General features: G+C 39.6%; 1 protein-coding gene across 2 annotated transcripts in view; it reads right to left on the reverse strand.

The window, feature by feature from the left end:
* Positions 1-25,459, reverse strand: part of LOC122881629 (CUB and sushi domain-containing protein 3-like) — a 229,266-nt gene that overhangs the window by 54,288 nt on the left and 149,519 nt on the right. The window contains exons 38-49 of one of the 2 annotated variants that reach the window (XM_044208068.1): positions 21,290-21,408; positions 20,016-20,085; positions 18,103-18,219; positions 17,583-17,792; positions 16,721-16,909; positions 15,457-15,634; positions 11,125-11,270; positions 10,306-10,386; positions 9,286-9,399; positions 4,056-4,244; positions 3,453-3,599; positions 1,950-2,138 (exon numbers count right to left, since the gene is read on the reverse strand). In XM_044208068.1, the coding sequence (XP_044064003.1) occupies positions 1,950-2,138; positions 3,453-3,599; positions 4,056-4,244; positions 9,286-9,399; positions 10,306-10,386; positions 11,125-11,270; positions 15,457-15,634; positions 16,721-16,909; positions 17,583-17,792; positions 18,103-18,219; positions 20,016-20,085; positions 21,290-21,408 (1,749 nt within the window). Of the gene's footprint in view, positions 1-1,949; positions 2,139-3,440; positions 3,600-4,055; positions 4,245-9,285; positions 9,400-10,305; positions 10,387-11,124; positions 11,271-15,456; positions 15,635-16,720; positions 16,910-17,582; positions 17,793-18,102; positions 18,220-20,015; positions 20,086-21,289; positions 21,409-25,459 lie in introns of both variants that reach the window. The other variant, XM_044208067.1, reaches the window with a different exon arrangement.

Raw genomic sequence — 25,459 nt, forward strand, 5'->3', positions numbered from 1 at the left:
GAGCCCTGATATTGTGCATGGTAGCTGACTGGAATGGCTTACTGGAGCACTTAATGGAACTGAGCCATCATTAACGAAATGAGTTGCACCTGTGCGTTTCCCACTATGACAAGTCAAAAAGCCTGTTACAGGGTCACAGCAAAAGTGCAACATTTCCTAAATTGCAAAACAGTACGCCTACCACCACAGTCAACATTTTAGCAGTATTTACAACCACCTAATGCATTTCTAATAATGATGCGGGAATGCTTGTGTCATGTCAACACTTAATCAAGTCATTTGCTTATACTGTATATTTTATAGGCCAGTGAATCCATAAAGCTGCTCACTAGCTAGCGAAATCCATGAAAGTATTATATATAGGACTGGCCCCTTGAGGAAAAACGTATCCAGCCACCTCAGAGTGGAAGTAGTCTAACACACTGTGGAGAGGTATGTTATCAAAACTAAAGTCCTTAAATCTTCCAAAGGTTTTAGAATGTTTTCAGGTAAAGAAAGTTACCCTACTGACTTTACAAGTAACTATTCAACCAAGTCAATGAAACCTACAGACAGTTGGGATGATATTTTATTCTTTCTTTTCATTTCTCAATTAGTAATTTAACACTAATGACTTACTTTTAATGAAAACTAACTCATTATAGTGACTAGTACAACCAATAATGTAACTAGTTTCAACTGTAACTTTTCCTAACATATAGAGGTATGAAGCACTCATACATACAAAAATTCCCACACAGTGCTGTGTCCTTGCACCTACACAGAGTGAATCTGGGTTACTATGGCCTCAGAGCTTAAACCAGACAGAAAGCTCAAGCTAGTAGGTTTTAAGGTGTTTATCATCAGAGCCAAGTCGGAAGGAGTGAATTGAGCTGGGAAACCAACATCTGCGGGGCCACGCTAAATGGGAACAGTTATGCAAACACACACATCATAAAATGGAGCAGCAATGGTAGCTGCACACTGTGAAACATCAAAGGTAGGAATCTGCCAACATGGCCTGGAGCCATTACATTGCCCCTCACCACCCCATGAGAGAATCAGTCAACATTCATTTGTGAATACTGCTAAGTCACAATCTAACAGATACTAATCACAAACACTAAACACTTTTCTACACTGCAGATGGACAGTTTCAACATTGGAAGAGTGAAATTTTCATCAAAGCTTAGAAGGTGAGTAGGCCTGAAACATTTTAGGTCATTGCTCTTTCTATGAGATGCATGAGCAACACTGATGGATTAATATACTGTACATTCTCAGCATATCATACGATATGGACTGCAAAGAATGAAGGCTTGAACATTCTGTAATGTTATCTCCACCATCTAGCAGATAACAGATGGACAGCATCTGTATGAATATATTAGTTCATTTGCAGCCACGGTTGAGTTTATGTGCTTTGGAAAACCTGCATGCAATTACCAAACTGACGGAATTAATCACAGGTGTGAAGTGTTTTTAAATCATTTTAAAGTACACGACATACAGATTTTGAATTCGCTGCATCATGATAAAATGCAATTGAGCACACCATCTGTTGCTGTTTGCTGCTGTGTGAGTGTTTGTGTATGTGTCTGTGTTAGTGCATGCAATTTTCACATGTGCGCATCAAAGAACCCAATTATTTGAGTAAGGCCCAAAAGCAGCAGACACTGCATGCTAATGGCAAGTTAGCCAAAGTAATTCGAAGAAGTGGAAATTGACAGAAGAAGGGAGGATTGATTTCTGTTTCCTTTCCACCTGACAGGGTGCTGGCTCTCAATAAGGCTGGATTCAGTTCAGCTGCTAACAACACAGGAAAAGGGCTTGGGTTGAAACACTCGGGTGCCTTAAGCGCCTGCCTGTTTGCCTGCTGAGCGTAGGGGTGTGGAGGCAGTGACCAGAAGAACAGGGAAAGAGGCAGGCGAAAGTTGGAAATAACAAGTTGCCAGGGCTGATGTGTTTACCTTGACACGCGGGAACTGGTGCGTCCCAGGCGTGGTAGCCATAGGTGTTCTTCTTGCACACAGCTGTGCCCTTTCCGATCAGCTTATACCCCCTGTCGCAGGCCCAGCGCACCATGCTGTTAAGATGACCCCCAGTCTGGCTCACTACAAAGCCGTGTTGTGGGGAGTCTGGGGTACTGCAGTACATCGCTACAATAGATCGAGGAATAAAGGAACAAGGAAGAGGCGGAGAGATGAATGGCAATGCAAGGGAGAGTAGAGAGAAAGAGGAGAGAAGGTGAGAATGAAGTCAAGGAAAGGGAATAGAGAACAGCTTGATTAACAGGGAAAAAGAGAAATAAAGCAGAGAAAAGGACGAGAGGCATTAACAAAGCTCCTCTAGAGAAAGACTAAGGTGAACATTTTTAGTCACAGTAAGGCTCCATTTTAAATGCAGAAAGATAATGAGGGAAAATGCCTGAGGAGGGTCACATCTATTTAGCACTCGGGCTGCGTGCCACACAGCAAAGAAAGTCCTCAAAATCACATTATTACTATTCCTTTCTGGCCTATGGGCATGCACATATTCAATTTGCTTTAACACATGCAATACTGGTGCATCCCCCAGTTATTTGTTCCATAGCCTTCCTTTCCCTCATCTTACAGCCCATCGAACACAAAAAAGGTAAATTTGATTTCCAGAATATGAGCACTGAATAGCCGATGGGACAGAAAATCCAAGGGAGGGCTGTGTGCTTCACAAATGCCGTCAAACATTCCTTCAAATCAGCATGACTGGGAGATTGCAGGGATTTAAGATGAAAAGACACACTGGAGTTTAAGTCAGTTCCTGTTTGAGTCAATCAAGTCAAGGACAAGTTTTCTTTACAAAATTCATCACACTGACTTGCTTTCACAGTAACACTCTGGTGTATTAAATATAATGGAGAGACACAACATGAAAAATGAATGTATTTTGTGCTTTATTCATTATTATTGATGCATTTCAAATGTAGGAAGATCCCTATGCGTCTCTTGCTTAGCACCACTTGCTTTATTAAAGAGCCAATTAAGAATTTAAAACCTTTTTAAATTAAGGCGTGCAAAACACCATGGAAGCCTTCCAGTGACTTTCTTCTTGCCCCATGTTTTTGCGTGTGAAAACATCTCATATTGGGAGCCATTATCATTTCTGTGGAAATTCAAAACATTAAAAACATTAGTATTAAAATAAGTAAAAGCCCGAAACAATCACAGCACACTGTGATAAAAATCATGGGGTCAGATTATATCCACAGTAATATACAGTAGCTGCAGCAGAGAAGGTTCAATGAATATTTGCCCCTATGATGTGTTATCACTTGTTCAGTTGAAGTGTCTCTACACGGTGCCTAAAATATAAATGCCTGAATTGTAAACCCATGACTTTTATCACTTTTCTGTAGTTTAGAGACAAAATATGTTCAAATAGCACTATTAAAAAGAGAATATGATTATAAGCTGGATACATACTTTGATACTCACCCACGTATCTGATGTGGAAGCCGCGTCGGTTGGTGCCGTGGTCAGAGGACCAGCGAAGCAGGAGCTGATGGCCCGTGGTGGTCAGGCTGAAGGGTGTTTCAATGTCACCACTGAGTGATGCTAGGCTCTGGCTATAGATGTTGGGACCTGAACACAGAGATACAGGCGAACACACACACACACACACACACACACACAGAGTTCCCAGGCATTAATGTAGAGAGACATGGACATGCATCTTTAATTTTTTGGAATAAATAGCATTAATTACAGATATGCTAGTGAGAACAACAGACCAAATATCAGTAACGTTTCTAAATGATATCTAGTCACGGCATCAACCACACAGTAAGATATATTTTACTTAACACATGACTGAAATCCAAAATCAGACTTTCATCTCTAAGATACCACATTCAAGACATGAACAAATGCTGAAATAATGGTGCAAAACAAAAGAATAAGAAAGTATGAATGTTTTACTAAGAAGCACTAAAATTCACAACACAAGACGAACACATGAATAATTTCCGTTAAGAAACATTTTTTGTATCTTAGCTTACTAAATTTTTACACAAACACCAAAATTCCAGCAGAACCCACCATCAAATATTTCCAAGATGTCAAACTCTTTTTCTGTCTGGAAGATTTCAAAGTGCAGAGTGATGTTGTAACCCTTCTCCACATTGATCAGCCAGGAGCACATCTGGAGATTGGGATAGTTATCAGGGTATCCTGGACTCAAGATCACCCCTGTTGAGTCAAAACGCACCTCATGGGCTGGACATTGGACTGGAAGAAGAGAAACGGGATAAGGGCAAGGCAGAGTTAGAGGAAGACAAAGAGACAGAGGAGAAACAAAGAATGAAAGAAGAGAAGAAGAGAGAAAAGGCAAGATGAGGTGAGGGAAGGGAAGACAGGAATGCTCCACTGTGACAGTAGAAATTACATTGAAAAAAATAACTAGTCCTGAAACAATTGCATTTCACCCAGACTGATATTGCACCTAAGAGATGAGCTGGTGAGTCTGCCGCTGTCACCAGGCTCCTCTGATATCAATCTATCAAATAATAATACTCAGTAGGTGAGACAGCTACCTTTGTATGGAAAAATTGTGTGTGTAAGGCTGTGTGTGTGTCTGTATGTGAGTTCATGTGTATCTGCTCAGCAGTCCCTTCATTTCCTGTAGGCTGGCATGTCTGAAATAATGACAGTCCTGTTTTTCCTTTTCTGCTGGTAACAGAAGTTTCTCTTCTGGGCCACTAGTGAAGAAACATGACGCATATAAAAGGTTAATGCGAACAACTGTTTCAGATAAAAAGGTCATTGGAAACAATCAGACATATATCAAGAAAAAACAGCAGAAGGAAAGAGTTGTAACACAAATCAGTATGAATATTCCCGCTGGCGAGTCACTGCAGAGGTTTCAACTGGAACAGCCTTTTTTGCTCAAAGATAACAGGCAGATATGATCTCCAAAAAGTCAATGATTTTCTAAATAACAATGCATTTCTTAAATCAGAATATACCAAAAGTCCTCTGTGGACACTAAGGTCAATAAAATGTCTCATTAAATTGTATCAACAACGAGGAAAATACCTGAATCAAAGAAAAATAAATATTTCAACAAAAGCAAACAGGATTTGTACATGCCAGAATCAATATTTATAGAAACTCTGTACAGTATGCATTAGTGAGGCAACAAATCTCAACTCGATGTATTCTGAAAATAAATGTATGTAATGTAATATTAAATAGCAATATTTCTATCGTTGCTTGACAGTTTGTGAGAAACATGATCAATAGTTGCCTGTGCATACTTGTATGAAGAATTTCCTAATTATTTATTTCCAATTACTGTGCTCTCTTCTTTTATTATGTGCTCTGTAATGGGCAATGAGTGGTAGTGAGTCAGGTCAGTAGTCAGTCTGAAATTTTTTGCCAATTTCAGTTTTAATTTTACAGATTTTTAGACGGTTAGTTATTTTAAAACTTCGCTTTCTCAAGTCCACACTTGCCCAAAAGTGAAAGTCTGAGTGCTTTTCTACGCAGCTGAGAGACTTGATTTTGCATTTGAGAAGGAAAAACAAATTCCGTAGTGCTCAATTTTAGCAAGAGAGTTATGACTCTCACTGGCGATATGATGGAGTTCAGACCGGGGTCTTCAGTAGTTGCGGTTACATCAATTCACATGACTGCTTCCTCAGTTCTGTCATCAGCAGCAGCCTCCGCCTCTACTGATGCCAGTGGGAATATTTGTCATAGAGCCAGTACAAATTCAGCTTAAAGGGCAAGTGTGAACTTTGTAAGTAATTGCTACTAACAATTTCTTATTTCAAGTCTACATCTTTTTCCTACTCATTATTACACTGGGGTTACCAACCCAAAAAACATTTATACACTGTACAGATTCTCATTCCCTTCAGCGCTTTACCATATTGGATGGCTATAAGATAGATATGAAATTAACTCACTTGAAGATCTAATGCACTGTACATAGAACCATCTATCTGATAAGAGTTTGTTATTGAAATAATTGAGCCCCCAATACTTTAATAAGCAAACGTTGCCAGGCAACAAACACAAGTCTATCCAGTAAGCGCAGTTGTGGCTTAAACTGCTTTGCCTCAAACTTTAGGTTCAGGGATTTAAAAAATGAATCATGAGAGGGCTTAAAACTCTTTCAGACACCTCAATAGACCATGTTGAGGATAGGAAGCTATCCTGAAAGCAGACTGAAGCTTACAATGTATTCATATGGTGGTTTGGCTACAGAACAAATGCAGACCTCTGTACCTTAGTGTAACAAAAATGAAAGGCAGCCAAAGTACAGTTATTACCATACTGGATCAAATATTATAATATTATAAATATTAGTCAAAGAGAAAGGCAGATAAATACAATACATAAATCAATAAAAAAAAAATCACATTTGAAATACAACTGTTTAAAAACAAAATCTAGTAAACATGACAAAATATAGTCTTCTGGTATTTCTAATTTAAATTTTGCTTGTAAATTGAATAAGCACCTCATCTCAAGGGAAGCAGCATTAAACAGTGATATTTGATGCTAACCAACCATCCTTAGCCAATGAGCTACATCCAGGTAACTACTGAAACTAGTGATATCATGCACTGTGTTTTAAGATCCTTGTATATAGTATTAGCTATTGTTTGCAATGGCATGCATGCCAACATGATTTGTTTAAAAACAAGTCGCATTGGCATTTGTTAAATACTTACATACTTGTAATTCCTTGTGCAAACCACCAATTGTTTATTCTTTTACTCAGCACACTGTGCGTATGGAATGACAATATCATGACAATGACTGTGACATATCGTCGGCTACAGAGACATTATACAATATAGCTTACATAAATAAAGTGATGATGAAGTAAGAGCAGAAATTGTTTTTCATTAAATTTTCTGACAGACACATGAAAATCAATGTGAATGTGAAGATCAATATGACAACATTTAATGGGTTAGACCCAACCTCAACGTGGCAGATGGTTTACCAAGCAAACACAGCAGTCAACTCAGTTGTGGCTCTATCCTTGATCAAAGCTACTGCATAACCTTCCTTATAGGCTTTCATAAAGACAGAGCCTGGGGAAATATCTTAAAAACCAGGGATATTTGAGGGTAAAATTGCATAGCCATGCAAGGACATTTCACTGTTATCTTATAAGCATAAAATGTCAATTAACAGAAGGGTTGACAGCAAACAAAAGCAGAATTGGGGGAACACAGGAGAATTCTTTTTCCTGCCCTATCGGCGAGCTGCCGACAGGATATGGCCCCTTCACAAGCTTACTGTAGCAGTCTCTTGGATGTGAATAGCAGGTCAACTCAAATTAACTTCAACTTTACATGTCCCAAGGAGAGCAATTAGTTTCGTGCTAGAGGTGGCACAAGGACATAACATATCCAACACAAGAAAATGTAATGAATTCTTTAAAACTTCGCAAATTCTGGTCCATGATTGATTGCCTTGCACAAGAAATCCACAATGTTGTGTTCTACCAGAATAGTCCTAACATGCTTTGCCCATCTGGATTTGGCAGGTTAATTTAGTCACTCGAAATAAAGCCTGAGGAATTTTTTTTAAAAAGTACAATATGTGAGTTTTAGCTGATAGGACCTAGTTGGTCTTGGCAAAGCTCTGTGTAGTCAGTAACACATGAGAAGGTGAGCTGGCAAGACCAACATAACAAGAGAGCTTGGAATATTTTCAAGTACTCTCAAGTGAATGACTGCCCTCGCTTGGCACAATAGAAACGGATATAATTATTTCAAACTATTCCTATTGTTGCTGATCTGCTAATTTGGTCACTTTCAAACAAACAATGAAATAAAGCACTGGAAAGAATTTCAGTATAATTCCATTAAGCCTGACATTAATTTGATTGTACGTCTGTATGCCAGACAGATATGATGCAGTATGCAATGGAGCTATTCTCTCCTGTTTCCTCATACCCCTTGTGCTTTTATAAATTATTCATTTTGGAAAATGCTAGGTAGGTCCAATGTAGCATAAGTAAACGTAGGCCCTGTTTTCAGGACTCCCACACACGCATCAATATCATTGAAACTTTTATCAAATGTGACCTGAAAATTGGTCTCTTTAACCTTTGTGCATACGCTAATAGAGCTTTTCACTGGCTGTGCTACATGCAGCCTTTATGAATAAAGTATAAGAAAATGAGTAGCTTCCAAATCCTAGATCACCGGTCAGGTCACTCGACTTTGCCATAACTGTTTGGTGCTTTACTTGCGGCACTTTCCATATAATAAAATGAAATCAGCCAAAGTCTTACTTGTAAGAGCAAAACAATGTCAGCCACAAAAACGCTACAGGGGAAGAACCAAGATATCAAATAATAACAGCCAGGGGTTCCGAATCACTAGTCCTATTCTAAGATGCTTTATGAATGCAGGCTCTGGGTTTGTCGAGTATCTGTCATGCCTTGATCACACGTCCAATGCGATTACTCATAGTTTCTAGAAATAAAAAGACAGAAATGCTCATCAACTCAAGACTTGTAGACAAAGGACTTCAGGGTACTTCAAAAGATGCCTATCCACAGGGAATAGAAGGTTTCAGAGCGCTCTGTTGTCTGCGGCTGAGATGTATTGGCATGACAGGCAGGCTGATGGCATTTGTTTTTTGGTCTAAACAAAATCTCCGATGCAAACAACACAGGCATTTCTTTTCCTTTTCTTCTTGTTTGAAAATCCATCTTCTGAAAAAAACATGGATACAAACATCTATCAAACCCATGGGGCCATTTGAGCAGGGATTAAGGGGTAACACATAAGCTCCAATCTCTTTCTTTGGAAAAAAAACCCCCAGCTATGACTGGTCTCCATCTACCTTGTTACATTGCAAAAAAACACTTGTCGATGAAACCTGCTGATCTGTAATGTATTTCACACTGATCCTTCACAGTCAAGTGTTGGTTCTAGGGGAGCGCAGGTCTATGATCTTGGGTCAGTAGTATTCCGACTCTGAGTCTTGATAAATTAGAATAGAGATGCTATTTGCCACTAGGAGCCTGCTCCAAGGGGCCTTGCTGGCAGTCTATTAAATGATGCATCAACAGTGGGTGCTGCTGACTGCAACCAACCTTGGCAGAGTGGCGTCAAGCACACACACACACAAAGGCACACATAACTGAACATGGATACGCATACATGTAATGTAAATATTTGAAAACACATTGCGAGGAATACTTACTGACGCAAACACAAGAACATTCATAAAGCCACATAAAAACATGAAAACATACCCATAGACTCAAACTCACACACTGAATAAAACCAACCTTGACAGACTGGTGGGGGCCCATCCATCTGCAGCCTCTCTCCAAGTCGACAGGTCAGAATCTCATTGCCCACCAAGGTGAAGCCTGGCAGGCATGAATACCGAATAATGTCCCCTGTGAGGTCATTTAAACCCGCAATCATACAGAGACACACACAGGCCGGACATGAAAAACATATCCATTCATTCATCCGCCCACCCAACCACAAACACACACACACACACACACATCCCCAAGAGCTATGTTAGTAAAAACCTCCTCAGTACCAGCACTTGAAACAGTAATCAACAACACATTTTCTAATGAAGATTGACATCCCCTTAGCTAGCTGGAGTACTGAAGGCACTTCATTGCAATACAGAGCCGCAAACTTGCACACACAGAATCAAAATTACACTCAGTTTCAAAGACACAAAGTAAGGCAGCCAGTAGCCACATGATTTCCACTTCTGAACACTGAAAAACCAAACAGCTTGTATGGAGAGCTAATTAGCCCTGCCCTCAAACTAATATTTTATTGCATGGTGCACGAATAAATGAAAAAACTCAAAAGGAAGGAAAGAAATATAAGAAGGAAGAGCTTAGAGCAAGAAAGAAAAAGAAAGAGAGAGACAAAGACTGTATTGCAGGTGGAATGAGATAGTGAAGGTTGCAAAAAACATCTGTCCAGCAGCAGTATTATAGAAAAATGTATATGCTCAAATGAATATGTACTACAGACAAAGCTGTTTCAACTTGTGAAATGGACAGATGGATTAATACATTCACAAAAACTTTAAGAAAATAAAGACTAACAGCAAAGATATAAACATCCAAACAATGGTTTCAATGAATAAATAAAGGACACAACTCACAGGAAAATGAATTAATTAATTGATGGCTAAAACCATTTGATACGTTTATTCCCATTTTTTTCCTCTGTCCAGGGCTGTCCAAGCAAATTACCTTATGTCTGGTGCAAATTTATTTTACTACACATTGTCCCTGGCCAGTAAACAAGCAAAATAAAATAAGACAAACCTATTTCAAACTCGTCATCATCGGTTAGGATAGTGGCGTTGGCAACAGGAGGGGGAGGCTGACATGTTCTCAGCTGGTATGCTGTTGGGAAGAGGACAAATACTAAAATCTGCAACAGTGTACTGTATGTGTACACTCAAGTGCGAGAGAGCGAGGGAGAGAGATTTATTATTATTACAATTACAATATATTATTATTATTATCATTATTATTGTATTATCTTACCTATCTGTATATATTTTAATATCAGAATTCTTCTGATTATGTATGTTTTTATTTTACATATGCTTTGGCAATGTCTGTTTCCCCTGCCTATAAAGCCCAATTGAATTGAATTGAATTGAGAGAGAGAGTGTATATGTATGTTCTATTCAACTGCAGCACATTCTTTACTCTCCCATCACACTGAAACTTGATTAGACCATAAATTGCCACCTATCACTGTTCATAATCATCAAAAACCAATCACTAATTTAGTTGAGATGGGGGACATTTTATTATTAATCATCTTCTTTTCAAAAGGGGCATTTTAATAGTGTAGATGAAAAATAGGCATAAGAAGGCATTCATCATTTATCCTTACACAGAACAGGAAGTAATACCTTGTAGCAAAATGAGAAAGGCAAAATAATGACTCATAAAAAAGGGAAAATTAAAGGCAACATAGAAACACAGGGACAATATCCCTCTGTTCTTTTGTGATCTTCATTACTAGGTCAGGGCCCCAGCAATGTGGAGAACTGAAGATCAAATGAATAAGGGTCATTACAGCAGTGCGGAACAAGGTCTTTTCTTAGCTGGTATCAAAGGAGAGGTTACCGTAATAATGCAGCACAAAGAAGCCGCTGGTGCTGAAGTCGCTGTGGAATTTGATGAGGATCTGATTGGCGGTGGTGGACACGCCCTCCTGAACGGAGTTGCCGCTGAACTGACCGATTTGAGGCGAGGCCTGGTCAGGTCCATCCCTGATACAGTGATAAAGAGAGGTGCAGAGAGAGGGGAGTTGTGAGGGAGAGAGAGAGAGAGAGAGAGAGAGAGAGAGAGAGAGAGAGAGAGAATAAACACCAGTAATAACTTGCTGGGATCAAAGAGCATGTCTAGTTATCCCCGACAGTCTTGTGAACCCAGCAGTCATTCTGACGATCTAAGAAAAGTTTCACATTAATCAACAGTGTCAAAGTAGAAGTTGAGTATATGTTAACTGATGAGGTAGTAGAGTACTGAAACTTTTGCTCCCTCCAGCCATGTTACATATTGATGGGGAATAAAGTTTTGGGGGAAAAAAATCAATGATACAGAACTCTGCAATAACGTGCAAAATCCACAACGCCTTTTGTGGCCTCTTGCAAAACATTCCTTTACATTTAGTTGAGACTGTTAATATTCTGTACATGTATATGTACATAATGAGGGTGTATGGTTATCACTAAATTTCAGCCCCTGTGACCCTGGAAGGATAAAAGCATTTAGAAAATGTATTGATGGTTATCAAAAAATCCTAAAGCCCTGAATTGAATAACATGATGTATAAGGAACTGTAGCCCTGTGAATCAAAATTTAATTGAATCGTTATGACCTTTTTGATCTTCACCCTTAATGGAGAGAAGGGAGAGTAGGCTGTTATCTGTTAAGGGTGGATATGTCCATGAGAGTGTATACCCACATCTACATTACTGTAGCTAGAAGTACATGCGCCTTATCTCCAATTCAATGACATGTCTACTTTCAAAAATCAAACTTGATTTACACTAAATGCCATAACACAAATGCCATAATCAAAATGTGGCTAAGATGTGACACTAATAATATGTTTCGAGTGATGGAAACAAGTCTACTAACTCCTTCAGACACCTATAAATTACAAAACAGATACAAAGATAAGAGGCTAAGGCAGTCACTGAAATAGTTACTGGCATAATGCCAGTGGTGGATGAGATTCACTTTGAGATGCCGAAGGCCCCGAATGTTGTCAGCCTGTCGTGTCTGACGCATCTCTTCGACAGCATCCACCTTTGGCACTTGGGGCTGCGGCTCCAAGTAAAAGAGTTTAAGTATCTATGAGCCTTGTTCCTGAATAAGGGTACATATAGAGTGAAACTGACAAATGGCATAGTACTGAAATGTCACGCAGAAAATGGAGCTAAGCCTGAAGGTGAAGTTCTCAATTTACGGATACAAAGAGCTGAAATGAGCTGCCTGTGCAGGTTGGGGTCATAGGCGAATATAGGAGGAGGACCTGCTGCTCTACTGCTCCTCCTGAAAAGAGCCAGTTGAGGTAGTTCAGACATCTAATTAGGATGCCTTTGGGACACCTTCCTGTGGAGCTACATCAGGTACGTCCGACTGGGAGGAGACCCAGGGGGCAGACCCAGAACATGCTAATATTATACCAGCTGGGCTTGGTGGACCTCAGGATCCCCGAGGTGGAGCTGGAGGGAAGTGGATGAAAACAGATGGACAGATGGATCTAGGGTTGGCAAATATGACAATATACATCCTGTGAGGTGATTGAGATTTGGAAACCTGTAGAGATTTTCTATACCGTTCTGAGATAGCTAAACCCATTATTATCTTTAGCTCTATTGGGTGATTGAGAGCAATGTTGCAATTTAATGAGCAGGACTAATTTATGGCAATATTTAATTTATGCGATTTTTGCATCTACAGTGCCACTAGAAAGTCTGTGAACCCTTTAGACTTTTCTGTATTTCTGCATAAATGTGACCTAAAATATGATCAGATATTCATTCAAGTCCTAAAACTAGATAAAGAGGACCCAGTAAAACAAATAATACAAACAAAAATGTACTTATACATTTATTTATTTAGAAAAATAATCCTAACATTAAATGTCTTTGTCTCTAGGATTATCAATTCATTTAAAGGGGTAACTGGAGTCAATGGGATGACAATCAGGTGAGTTTAGCAGTCCCGGACCTATTGAAAGAATATAAACCGAGGTCTTTACTATCAAAGTCTGGTCTTCACCACACAGGCTTGTGGGAGTGTGCCAAGCCTTGATCAAAGGAGATTTCTGCGGAGCTCAGACAAAATGTTATTGATGGTCACCATGCTGGAAAAGGTTACAAAACTATTTCTAAAGAGTTTGGCCTTCACCAATCCACTTTCAGGCAGATAGTGTACAAATGGAGGAAATTCAACACAATTTTTTCTCTCCCCAGGAGTGGTCATCCAACAAAAATCACTCCAAGAGCAAGGCGTGTAATACTCCAGGTCGTCACAAAGACCCCCAGGGTAACATCTAAGGATCTACAGGACTCTCTTGCACTGGCTAATGTCAATGTTCATTAGTCCACCATCAAACAGACACTGAACAAGAATGGTATTTATGGCAGGACAGCAAGGAGAAAACCCCTACTCTACAAGAAGAACATTGCTGCCCATCTTTTTTGCTAAAATTTGCTAAAGGCCACAAGATCTAATTCACTTGATTAGCCAAAAGCAGGCAATCCTACCGGGTTATCATTCTGTACATAAATTGTTTCTAAATTGAATTTTTCAGGAAATTTATTATATCACGACATGTATCCCTACTGCAACATAAAACCACATTCACCATGAACATTTATCCATATCCCCCATCCTACGTTGAATAGATAGATGGGTGGAGGGGTGTGGGGTGATAATAGAACTTGTCATTTGCAGTGAAGCCATTTATGAGGCACGCATTAGCAGCTGACCCCATAGAACACAGCACCTCTGCTAACGAGAGCATTAGCAGAACCCTTGTAAGAATATTGCCATGATCTGTATCTGAAATAAGTAGCCGAAATAAGTTGGATAACAATTTTTGGGTGTAGCATGTGGGGACAAAACCACAAAAAGATTAATGTGAGAAGACAGTACTTTTCTTTTATATATAAATGGTATTTCTGTACAAGAGAAGTATTTGATTACTGGCACTTTCAGGTAGCTCCAGGCCTATTCACCTGAATGATGTACACTAAATACTTTTTTGTATGTGTGTGTACCTTTAATATCTTATATATTAAAAAAGTCTTATTGCAGTTTCATTTCAGAATGATCAGCAAAATGGGAGATGGCAGTCAGGCAGGGAAATGAAATGTTACCATCAGGGGACCGATTGTTTATGCGCTATTTCATTTGAAAACTGTAGTGCCAGTAGCTCCCTCCTCCCATACTATGAATGGTAGCCCCAGATGCTGGAAGGCATTTCCCTCCTCTATTACCCATGAGGACAGCTCCATGACTGCTTGAGGCTTATTATACTACAGAGAGGCTACAGAAAGGTAGAGGGAGAAGGAAAGACAGAGAGAGAGAGATGGCTGCTGTAGTGATAACAGGCAGGTAGCATAAAGTAGTTTACTACTGTACAATTATCTGTCAAGAGTTAAAGTTTCTACATACTAACAAACATCCAAGGTAACTCAAGAGCTTTCATGCTTGTATACATTTCTGTCTTTTCACATAACACTCACTGGGGAACTGGAGTTAAACATCTACCATAAGTTTAGTGAGTATGGGAAGAGGGACACACAGCGACTCACTTTCTTCTTATTTCATCAAATACCACAATCTATTTTGTTTTAGCAAGGGGCTGTAAGGAAATAAGGTATCAGGGAAATCCAGACAAAGGTCAACATATTTGGATGGCTGTTGGCTCATCTAATACAGGTGTCACATCAAAAGCTGTGAGCAAAACATGTCCAACTGGCCTATTGCCTTAACATTTTGTTAGCTGTTAAATCCATTGTGTGCAGCTTTTAAGTTTACTTCTGCAATGAGTAAGGGAAATACTCACCCCAATACAGAATGTTATTCTGAAAACCGTATATACTCTCCAGTTTTTCTTTGAGTAAATTAAACTTCAGTTGTCAAACCTTGGGGGAGCTGCACTATTAGCAATGCGCTGTATATGGTACAAACCTGGTGGAAACTTTAACAAGGGTATATTTTGTGGCTCACTGCTGAGTATTATTTGTAAAATCTGTGTCAGTGGTTTATAAAGCTTAAACAAACATCACTATTGATTGAGAAAGATTGCCTCCCAATAATTGTCAATAGAACTCTGTATCCAGCTCTGTACACAGAAAACAGAGTGTGTTTGATGTGTGCCATACGCTAATGATTGATGAATAATGTCAAACTGAGAGAGAAATGAGAACTTACCACACAGTGATGTAGTCGTAGATTGGCTCTGTATTGATGACAGAGAAATTGATGTAGATGCCATACCCAGGAGGCACTCTGACAGTCCACATGCAGTCCTGGAAGTGTGGATACTCGGCTGGGTGTCCAGGAGAGTAAATTGTGCCATTCATGGATGTTATATTCCCACCACAGAGAGCTGGAGGGAGGGAAGAAAGTCAGAGAGGCTGGATAAAAATAGAAAGCCAGTCTTTGGTTTACCTCAAGTCATAAAACTTGCTTTTATGGCTGCATCACCACTAACTGTTGATAAAACAAACCATAACTGTGTGTTATTGGGTTATCACTGAGGTACTGGGGGGGAGAATGCACACGTTAGTTACAACTGCAGGGGATGGTTACTGGTTGCCGTGAACCTGATGACACTGAGTAGTTCAGACACTACAACTCCCCCGTCATACCCCTTCAGAGGGAATGTGTTAAAATTTGACTTTGAACTGGGAGTCAAAGCCAAAGCACTGCCCTCGGGATCAAAAAATGATTGTAAACTCGACACAGACAATATGGTGTCTACGAAGCAAAACAACACTATTTACCACTTTCTCAGACAAATACCAAACTCTGTTGTGGACTTGAAACGTATGTTACTGCTTCACCTAACTGATGAGAGGAAAGCTGTAATTTATCATACCTGAGCAACATCTGAGGAGTCTCCTTGAAATTTACAACAGAGACAGGCGTAATCAGCTTTGCAATAAAGACTTGCAAATGCTCCATATATCATTATAATGGGCTGTATCAGTTTATAGTTCAGTAAAGTGGTGCTACGTTAGTGGTAAAAGTGAGTCAGATGCTTTAATGTGTTAGAAAAAAGGACAGGACTGCAAGCAGACTGAAGAACCTATATTCTTCTATTCAAAATAACTTCAAAGACTTCATTTTTAGTGGGTAATGGTGATGGAAAAGCGTCTCCGTCTTCTGTTTAGTCAGCTTCTCAGAAAGTAGCACGCATGACTTTCTCAAGGATTTGTTAGCACACATATATTTAAATATTTTCCCACTAAGTTTGGGGAAACTGACAGAAAAATATCAAAGAAAAGGCATTTCATGACTGATAAATGTAATTTGTTGATACTAAAAATGCAGGCTATTTGGAGGAAATATTTAGGTCTTGAAAGTGCAATAGTAAGATGAGTTCAGTACCGCTTTTTCATATTTTTTCTGCACATGAACAACACTGGCAGGAAAACAGCTGTTGTGTTTATAAGAGGAACTAGCCAGTCACCTTCGCAGCGAGGTATGGGGTGATTCCAGTTCCTACTGACTCCATGCAGACATGTGAGAGATGGCTCTCCAAGCAGAGTGTAACCCGGAAGGCACTCAAAGGAAATGGTCATCCCCACACTGTAGTCCTGACCGATCACTATGCCGTTACGAAATGGTCGTGGGTCCGGACACCTCTGTAGCTCATATGCTGGGTAAAAAACAAACCCATACACAGTGGAAGAGGTTTATGAAACACATACTCCAGGAAGCAAATAATAAAACACTACCACTATAATACTATATAATATCTAGGATGACCTCAAAGAACCAATGCCTGGTTTGTGAGCTGCTAAAAGCAGCTAATCTTGCATCACTGGTAAAATCTAATCACCAGGTTGCCTATATTATTATATGCTCTTTTATTGGTTGAAAGAATCCTCCTTTCCTATGATGAAGCCCTTTCTAAACCTTGATAAACTGAAAAATGTAAGTCTGGTTATTTTCTTTCTTCATAAAACATTTTGTCCAAAAACTCAAATTCTCTAGTCTATTACTTTTCCACTTTTGCTCTAACACATAAAATACCCCACTGACATAGCCAACACTATTACTATTCAAGGATATGTGCTATTGGATGTCTCAGCGGAGGTCAGCATTGATTTTTTAAATTTTTTTATTCTTTAACCTTTTCTAATCTAACAACCTCAGTGAAAACATCTGCCTTGCAGGACTAATCTTTGTCTCTGGTCTGTATCTAACTGACTGATGGTCTTTTAAGTGTTCTATTAGCAAACTCTTCCGTTTCCTTCCACTTTTTCAGCTGCTGCTATGATAACACCCCATTTTAACTTTACCATAAGGACTAATCTTTTGATCCTCACCCTGGTAGACAATGTGGAAGCCAGGCTTGTTCTGGGAGTAGTCGCTGTGGAAGAAGAGAGTGGTCTCGTGGGTGGTGCTAAAGAGAGAGTTGGGTACCATGGGGCCACTGAACCGATCAATCACTGTTCCTGTGTCCAGGCTCCCGCTGCGCACCTCCAGATAGTCATGAACAGGCTCTGTGGAGAAGTTCAGAAACTGCAGATGGATCCCTAAAAAGCAGAAAGAAAGGGTTAATGTACGAGATAAACTCAAGACTATATGAATAAAGTCAACGTGAGTGAATGTGTATGCTCCTTTCATTACTGTAGTAGGAGGTTACTTAAAATGTAATGTTAAAAGCATGCATTAAACTAGCAGGTCCTTTTTAACACAATAAGCATAGCATAGAAGAAAGAGGAGAGGAGAGGAGTAAACAGAACGATGCAGAAGCAGCAGAGAAGACATCAGAGCTAGCAGAACAAAAAAAAAAAGAGAGAGAGGAGAGGAGAAGAACAGAAAGACAGAGGGGGGATGACAGACCGAAGCCAATAGGGAGCTGAACTCTCCAGCTGCAGTCCAGGCTGCTCTGGTAATTCCCTGGGAAGCCTGGGCTGAGGATGACGCCGCTGAAGTCTGTCATAGAGCCGCCACACTGAGCTGAGGGAGACCAACCAAGGAGAAAGAACATGTCACTTCACCACAGAACGGCCCAATGGGAAAACAAAGAAAAACAATTACTATGAAGGGGGTGAATATGGAGGGAGCATTGTGTCTTTGTGTGTGTGGGTTTCAGTACATGCATATCTGGTGTGTATGTGTACAAAAAGGAGGAAGAGTAGCAGTGCTGTTTATGTATGCTTTTGCCGCGTGTGCACATAAGCATGTGCTTTATACACTCATGTGTTTGTATGCAGACTGTAAACAAGTTGCAGTTTTGTGGGCGAGAGAGAAAATTAAGTGCTGTGAGTGTGCTTTATGAGTTTAGGATTGAGGTAGGAGGAGAGGTGCTTATGTCTGTGTTTGAGCATCTCTGTGACTTGTGCATGTACATCTCTGCTTGACTGTGTGGATTATGCTCCATAAGGGCATCCGTGAAAAGATAACAGACGCAGGTACATTCCTTGTTTGGTGGTGCTTTAAATTAATATAAATAAGGGAGTCAATGTTCAGTACAGCACCACCGTTTTGCTCAGCGGTGGCGGTGATTACTTCACCCTCCCCCTGCAACACCTCACCTCTCTTCTTTGACTGTGCATTAGAGAACACTTCAGCTTGCTGTGAAGGTTACACTCATCCCCCTCTCCTGTGGCACATACCCTAGTCTTACACAAACACCCAGGTGTAATGCAATTACAGCCACCAGAGGCATCAATGTAAACTTGTAGTTAAATCATTCCTCTTTTTCCCATCCCAATGCCAACAGGCCTATTTATGTGGCAAATGGTTGGAAACACAAGGGGTATTGCTGCCATTTCTTTGGGGACTATCAACCAAGGCCAGAATGAGATGAAAACTATCTTGGGTTGAATTGTGCTGCTAGTGGTGGAAAGCTGCTTGACCTGTTTGTGTATTAAATGAAAGACAAGAGGAGAGGAGAGACACTGATGAGGATGTTATACTGTTTGTGCAGGGGCATGCAAACACTTTGATGTGAGTTTATCAGCAACAAAGTGAATACAGATCCTGGATTGTTGGGGTGAGCGCATGTACTGTAAACGAGCGAGGAGTTGAGCTAACGAGCCAACACACGCGTCCAAGAACGGGCCTGTCAATGGTAAAGCTGGGATTTATGTATGCAGTGAACTGTGAAGACCACAGGGACAGAACATTTACATTAAGAACGCAGTGAGCATGTGCAAGCGTGCATTTTTATTTGTGTTTAAATGCACTGTAAGGGTGTGTTCGCACTAATATGGGTGTGTTTGTGTGTGTGTGTGAATGTGTTTATGCAACAGAACAGTGAGTGCTTCCTTAGTAATCCCTGGAATCTATCACTGTGGCAATCAACATCAGAGGAAGTGTCAGGGGAGACTAGAGACTCTCATCAGGGGTATCACGGAGATGGTGCTAAGCCTTATTGATTTTCAACTGAAGGGGAAAGCAGAAAATTCATAATCCCCAAGCCCCCCATGCCCACCCATCATCCCCTCCCCTGATCTTACAATGAAATTGTTGCTTTCCCTAATACAATAAAAAGTCCTCTGTGAGGCCATTGATCTATTGTGTGGCTGTGTATGAGTCAAGTATTGGTATGGGAGAAATGTAAAAAAGAGGAAGAAGAAAAGATAAACGAAGAAAAAGGTAATGAGAAAAGGTGAATTGCAAATGACTGAAAAAAGAGACTGAGTTTGTATTTGATGCAACAATTATGGTTTTGTTGTCTGCAATTATATCTCATTGAAACCCTGTATGCTGGCAATGTTAATGTCAAATTGTATAAAATAATACATTACCTAAACACAGAGGTACGGGATAATTCCACCTTCTGACGGGACCAGGCATGCAGGTAATATATGCATTACCCTGTTGAAGAAAACAGACAAAAACAATATATTTATCACCTCCAAAATACTGTGCTATTAAAAAAAAAGAAAAGGAACACCAAGAGATCAAACCGACAGGTGCTTGCAGCAGATTTTATCTCTGCCCTGTGGATCTTTGGAATTAGTTAACAGTCAGATTTTTGGATTTCTCAAAATCCTCTTCTCAAGGTCTTGTGTGTAAATATTTGATGGTATCAGGAATAGGAGAGGGACTTCTTGCTGCTAGCTGGGCAGCAAGACTACCACCTGAGGTCTGACTACAGAGATATGTGTTACAGCCTGTGAGAACAAGAAAAGACAAACATCTTGTTTTCAGACTTATTTTATGTTAGATACAAAAATAATCTAAAAGTGATACATATTACAGTTTAATCTTCTGTAAAATAATCATAGCACTGTTGTTTTAATCCATTCGAAGGTTAGTGCAGTCCGGAAGGTTCCTGCAGCCAAGATGCTTGTAAAATGCATACATACATGTACATTTTCCAGCCAGCACGTACACTTATGCTAAACCTGAAAACAGACATCTACCAAATCATGGGCGTGTATGCACAGTTGTGCTACACACATACACCTGAACGCAAAAGACTCAGCCATACTTGTGCTTTTGTTTCTACAATGGCCTCTAGTCTATTTCTGGTGTTTAGACACTCAGCCTGAAGATGTGTGTAAGAAATTGCTGGCTGGTCCAGAGAGAATGTGAAAAGAAGTGAATGCCCGAGCCAGGAAGAAAAATCGGTGTGGGATTAGTGAGGCGACTGTTAACACAGCCCATCGCCCGTGGGGTTGGAGGGTTCTACAGCTCAAAACGTCACAGCTACAGTATCAACTCGAGGAGGATTGGAGGAAGTTAAAGCTGCTTTGTGACAGACATACACATACTCACAAGAACATCCAAACAGAGAAGCACGCAAGTACACACACACACTTGCAAATAAAGAAGCATAAATACACGGACAGTTACCCCACACTTGTGCTTTCACATATTTCTTTCCTGCACTTACTCTTCTGCTCACACACACACAAATGTCATAGAAAAAGTACTTAGTGACGCTGCCTTGACAGACTCATCCTTTGGGGTATTCCCTTGAAATTGTCACTCCAGGCAGGTAGATATGATTCACTTATCATAACCATAAGAGAGCTGGAAATCTGCTTTACCAGCACTGTATGCTTTCACCTACCTGTAATGAGAAGCCTTGATCGCACTGGAAGGACACCATGTCACCCACAGTGTAGCGATCGCCCACCTTTTGGCCGTTACTGGGAGGCAGCGGCTCTGGGCACGAATCCAAACCTATTGCTTAGGACAGAGTCACAACACACAAGTGTGGACAGCGATCATTCTTCTGCACTATATGGGTAGAATCAAAACCTGCAACTGCTCAACGCATTTGATATTGTTTCATTGTTGATCATCCATTGTATATTCAATTGCAACATTTACTTTTAATCATCCAATACCTATGGAGAAAAGGGAATAATTAAATGAAAACCAAACATTTTAACACGTAATTACACAGTGCCTCATTTTAATGTGCTTGTAATTGCATAATAATTGAGTATGTCTGTATTTTTTTCCATTCCCCTCATCATAACGTTTACAAACTGGGACAAGTCACAGAACTATTCTGCTGGTGGCTGTAATCGCAAAATCCTTCTGACTGGGATCTGAAGCAATCACTGTGAAATTACAAAGCAATCCCTGAAGTATTACTTGACAGAAGCATTGAGCTCCATTGGAACAAAGTGATTACAGTGCCACTTGCCAGGTACTGAGAGGCCTAATATTGTGTTTTAATGGCTTAAAAGTAATGGTGATCCCAGCTTTGGGCTATAGGGTATTTGAGGTAAATTTAAGCTACATTCCCTTTTACAGAGGTGACTAAATAAATACATAAAAATTCAAATCAGCAGGCAGAGAAGAACATATCTCCCCTTTACTTCATTATTGATACACCCGTTACACTGTTACTCATTAGCATTGGAAAAAAATGCTTATTTTGTAAGTTTTTCAACTGACACAAGTCATCTGTCAATAGGTTGTTTGAATGTTTATTTGGATGCATAAAACTGTATTGGCTACTGTACTGCTGCAGCAGTAATACATAAAAATGAAAGAAAGGGGACCTTTGTAATAACTTTGAAAAGCACATACACATTCATTCACCTAGACACATAATTAGTAAGCAGGCCGTAGGGTGAGAGGTAGTGGTAAGGAGGATATACAAACATAGCAACAAAAAAAGACCAATGTATCCCCACCCATGTGTAGGCATAGATAACACATACACACACCACTCAAAAAAGAAAAATACACACAAATGTACAAACACGCCCACAAGCCCACTCAAAGAATTACCGGGTCCAAACAAGTAGGTTGGTGGATGAATGTAAACATGGCAGCAGAAATGGCCACAAAAGATTCAGAACAATTTATAGGCAACTCATCAGAGCACTGAATGGCAGGAGTGGCCACTCCACTCAGCATCTAGTGATAGTTAGAGAGGATATTCGAGTGGGAGGAGACAGTAACCTAAGAGGTGCAGAGCAGGAAGTAATATGAGAGCACAGATACAACAACTAAAGAAGAGCTACTGTACAGAGGGAGTGGGTGGATTCTTTGAAGCTGTGAAGTGTTGTCATATGTGGGTTTAAATAAAAGTATAACTTTGACAAATTCAAATGACTGAAATTTTTATTTGATTTCAAGGAGATTTGGTGAGAGCAGTGTTTGCTGCGATAGTGAAAGACTGCCATAAGGTAAGTTTGACATCAAAGCATAATGAAGTTATAAATTTAACAGTTTCATGAAATGATCACGTGTCTTAACTGTAGGGAACAATCAGCCTTCCCCTTGCAGTGTTCTGTAGAACTAGTAAACTGTTTCATAAAGCAGTGCATTAACAATTACTTCAATAGTTAAATTAATTTATACAGGACTGGTGAAATATTGTAATACAGGATGTGCTGACAACGGCTTGCAATATAAACAGGAACAAAACAAAAAGTGTAAATGTGTATCCATACATTCATGTCACACACAGCATACAAGAGATGAACTTGAATAATACAAAACCTTCATAGATTGTCAGTAGGCCTTCACCAAAAGAGTTAAGTAAAAGACTTTGTTGCTAAGCATATATTAAAGCCTGCATGTATCAGACATATCACACAGTCAAAGTAAAGGTCCAGTTTACACAGCCAGAGGCAGTGTGCCAGACCTCAATTGGGCACAAATAGTCCTTTGCGCTCTGGTCAGGTTAAGAGTGGGTTAACAGACGGCAGTCAAACACAGAATACACATTTTGGCAGACTGTTGTCACCATGCTGTGCGAAGGTTGACACCCACTGTTCCTGAGTGTGCAACAGCGTCTGGAGGGAGTCCCGTCCTTATCAAACAAACTTGACATTTTCAACAGGATGCATTGCCGATTGTATCTAGCCAAAAAAATTTCAGCAGTGTGCGTCACCTATTACTATCTTAGGGTAGCTGAGGGTTTTATCTACTCCTGTTTTCAATTTAATATGTGAATTTACATACATTTAATTATTTCATTAATTTTAATAATAACATTTTTAAATTGGACCTGTAAAAAAAACAGCAAGTTTAGTGTTTAGTATTCAAAAAAGTAGGAGGAGGCTGGTTGCAAAAAATATACAAAGATAATGAAAGCTTCTTGGCAGATGCAGAAGCAAAACATGCAGGTCACACAATAGGGAATAGTTTACTAAGTGGAGCAGATGTCTCTTTGTAAGGGTACACACAAATACAACAGCAAACTAAAGGTTTAAGTTTACAAAGCATAGTACTGGGGTTATACACTATCAATAGTACAGGCAACTGAGAGTTTAAGATAAGGAAGAGATACTTTAGGTGGGTGGTGGCATACACAAAGTGGTAAAGAGTGGAGTTGAGCAGAGAATTTAAGGTACATCAAATACACGTTTCATGTATTTCATGTACATGTATTTTAGATTTTGTCATTATCTCTATATTAATTATCAAAAAATTAATTGTGACGATTATCATCACAAATATCACATAATTTATGCTCTTTATGCTCATCATCATTCTCTAATTGTCATTTAGCCACCTTCATAAATAAAATAAAACAACCAGCCTAACCAGTTTGACAACCAGGTGATCTGAATCATTAACTGACAGTAACATAATTCTTGATTCTTGATTTTACCATCATGACATATATATTTGAAATTACATTAATCTCAAAAACAAACAGACACATGCCTCAAATTTCCTGAAACTGGGCACAAGTACTGTTGCTAGAGGGGTGCAGGTGCACATGTGCGAGTAAATAATTTTTGAAACTTTGATGAACAGAGGTGCAAAAAAAAAACAGACGTTGGATGAACAGCAGGATGAATACACTAATTGTAGGAATACAGTATCTGCAGGTGGAGTCAGTGTGGGATTCAATAATCATCAATCACATCAGCTTCTTTCATCATTTTAAAAGCAGTGGGTCAAGCGGGGGAGATTTCTGAACTAAGAACGTATTGTGAGGATGCCTGCTGTGCACCTAGCTTACAGTCTGGTGCTTAGTGTGTTCAAAAACACAGAAGATGCTCACACTATTGAACCTGTTCATAAATACATGCAACAGATTACCTGAAACAGACACTGCAGTTGAAATGCATATATTTTCCAGGTGCTGATGACTATAAGTATTTAATAAATTGAGTGTGAAGGACATTCTACAATCAACTGTGGGCATTATTAGTAACAATGACTTATTAATCCAACCCAGTACAGACTCTGCCTTTAACACATTAAAATTGTACTTTGGTTTGCATTTCCATCTGTACTAGATGACAAATTGTCCAGCCAAGTACACCTAAAGTGACACTTCATGAACACTCCTGGACGAATGAGGGACACACCGTCTTATAGTGAGAATATGCTAAACTTGATTACAAGTTCAAGGTTCAGCCATGATGCATATGATAATGATTTAGTTGAAAAGTGCAAAGTGCATGTACTTATCCAGAAGATTATCTCTCGAAAGCTTAGCATTTACAGAAAACTGCCATTACCATATGCAGTGCCATATTGTCCTTTGAGTGGTGTGACTGAAATTAGATACAGTAAAAAATGTATTGACAGATCTTGGGGCTGATTCAGAGGATGAATCTCTTTCCAAGTTGTCTAGAATTGATTCATTTTGTTGTGACAGTCGCTCCATGTAGGTCATGTGGAATTAATATAGGCCCCTGTAGACTGCGGCAGTTGAAGCCCAATGTGGGACTTTATTTAGGATGCAAACCGCCATATTGCCTGTGAGAACACGCCAATTTTGTTTTCAACTATAGCACACTGTCTGCCTTAGGAG

This window comes from Siniperca chuatsi, linkage group LG9, assembly GCF_020085105.1.
Source record: "Siniperca chuatsi isolate FFG_IHB_CAS linkage group LG9, ASM2008510v1, whole genome shotgun sequence".
Classification (NCBI taxonomy): Eukaryota; Metazoa; Chordata; class Actinopteri; order Centrarchiformes; family Sinipercidae; genus Siniperca; species Siniperca chuatsi.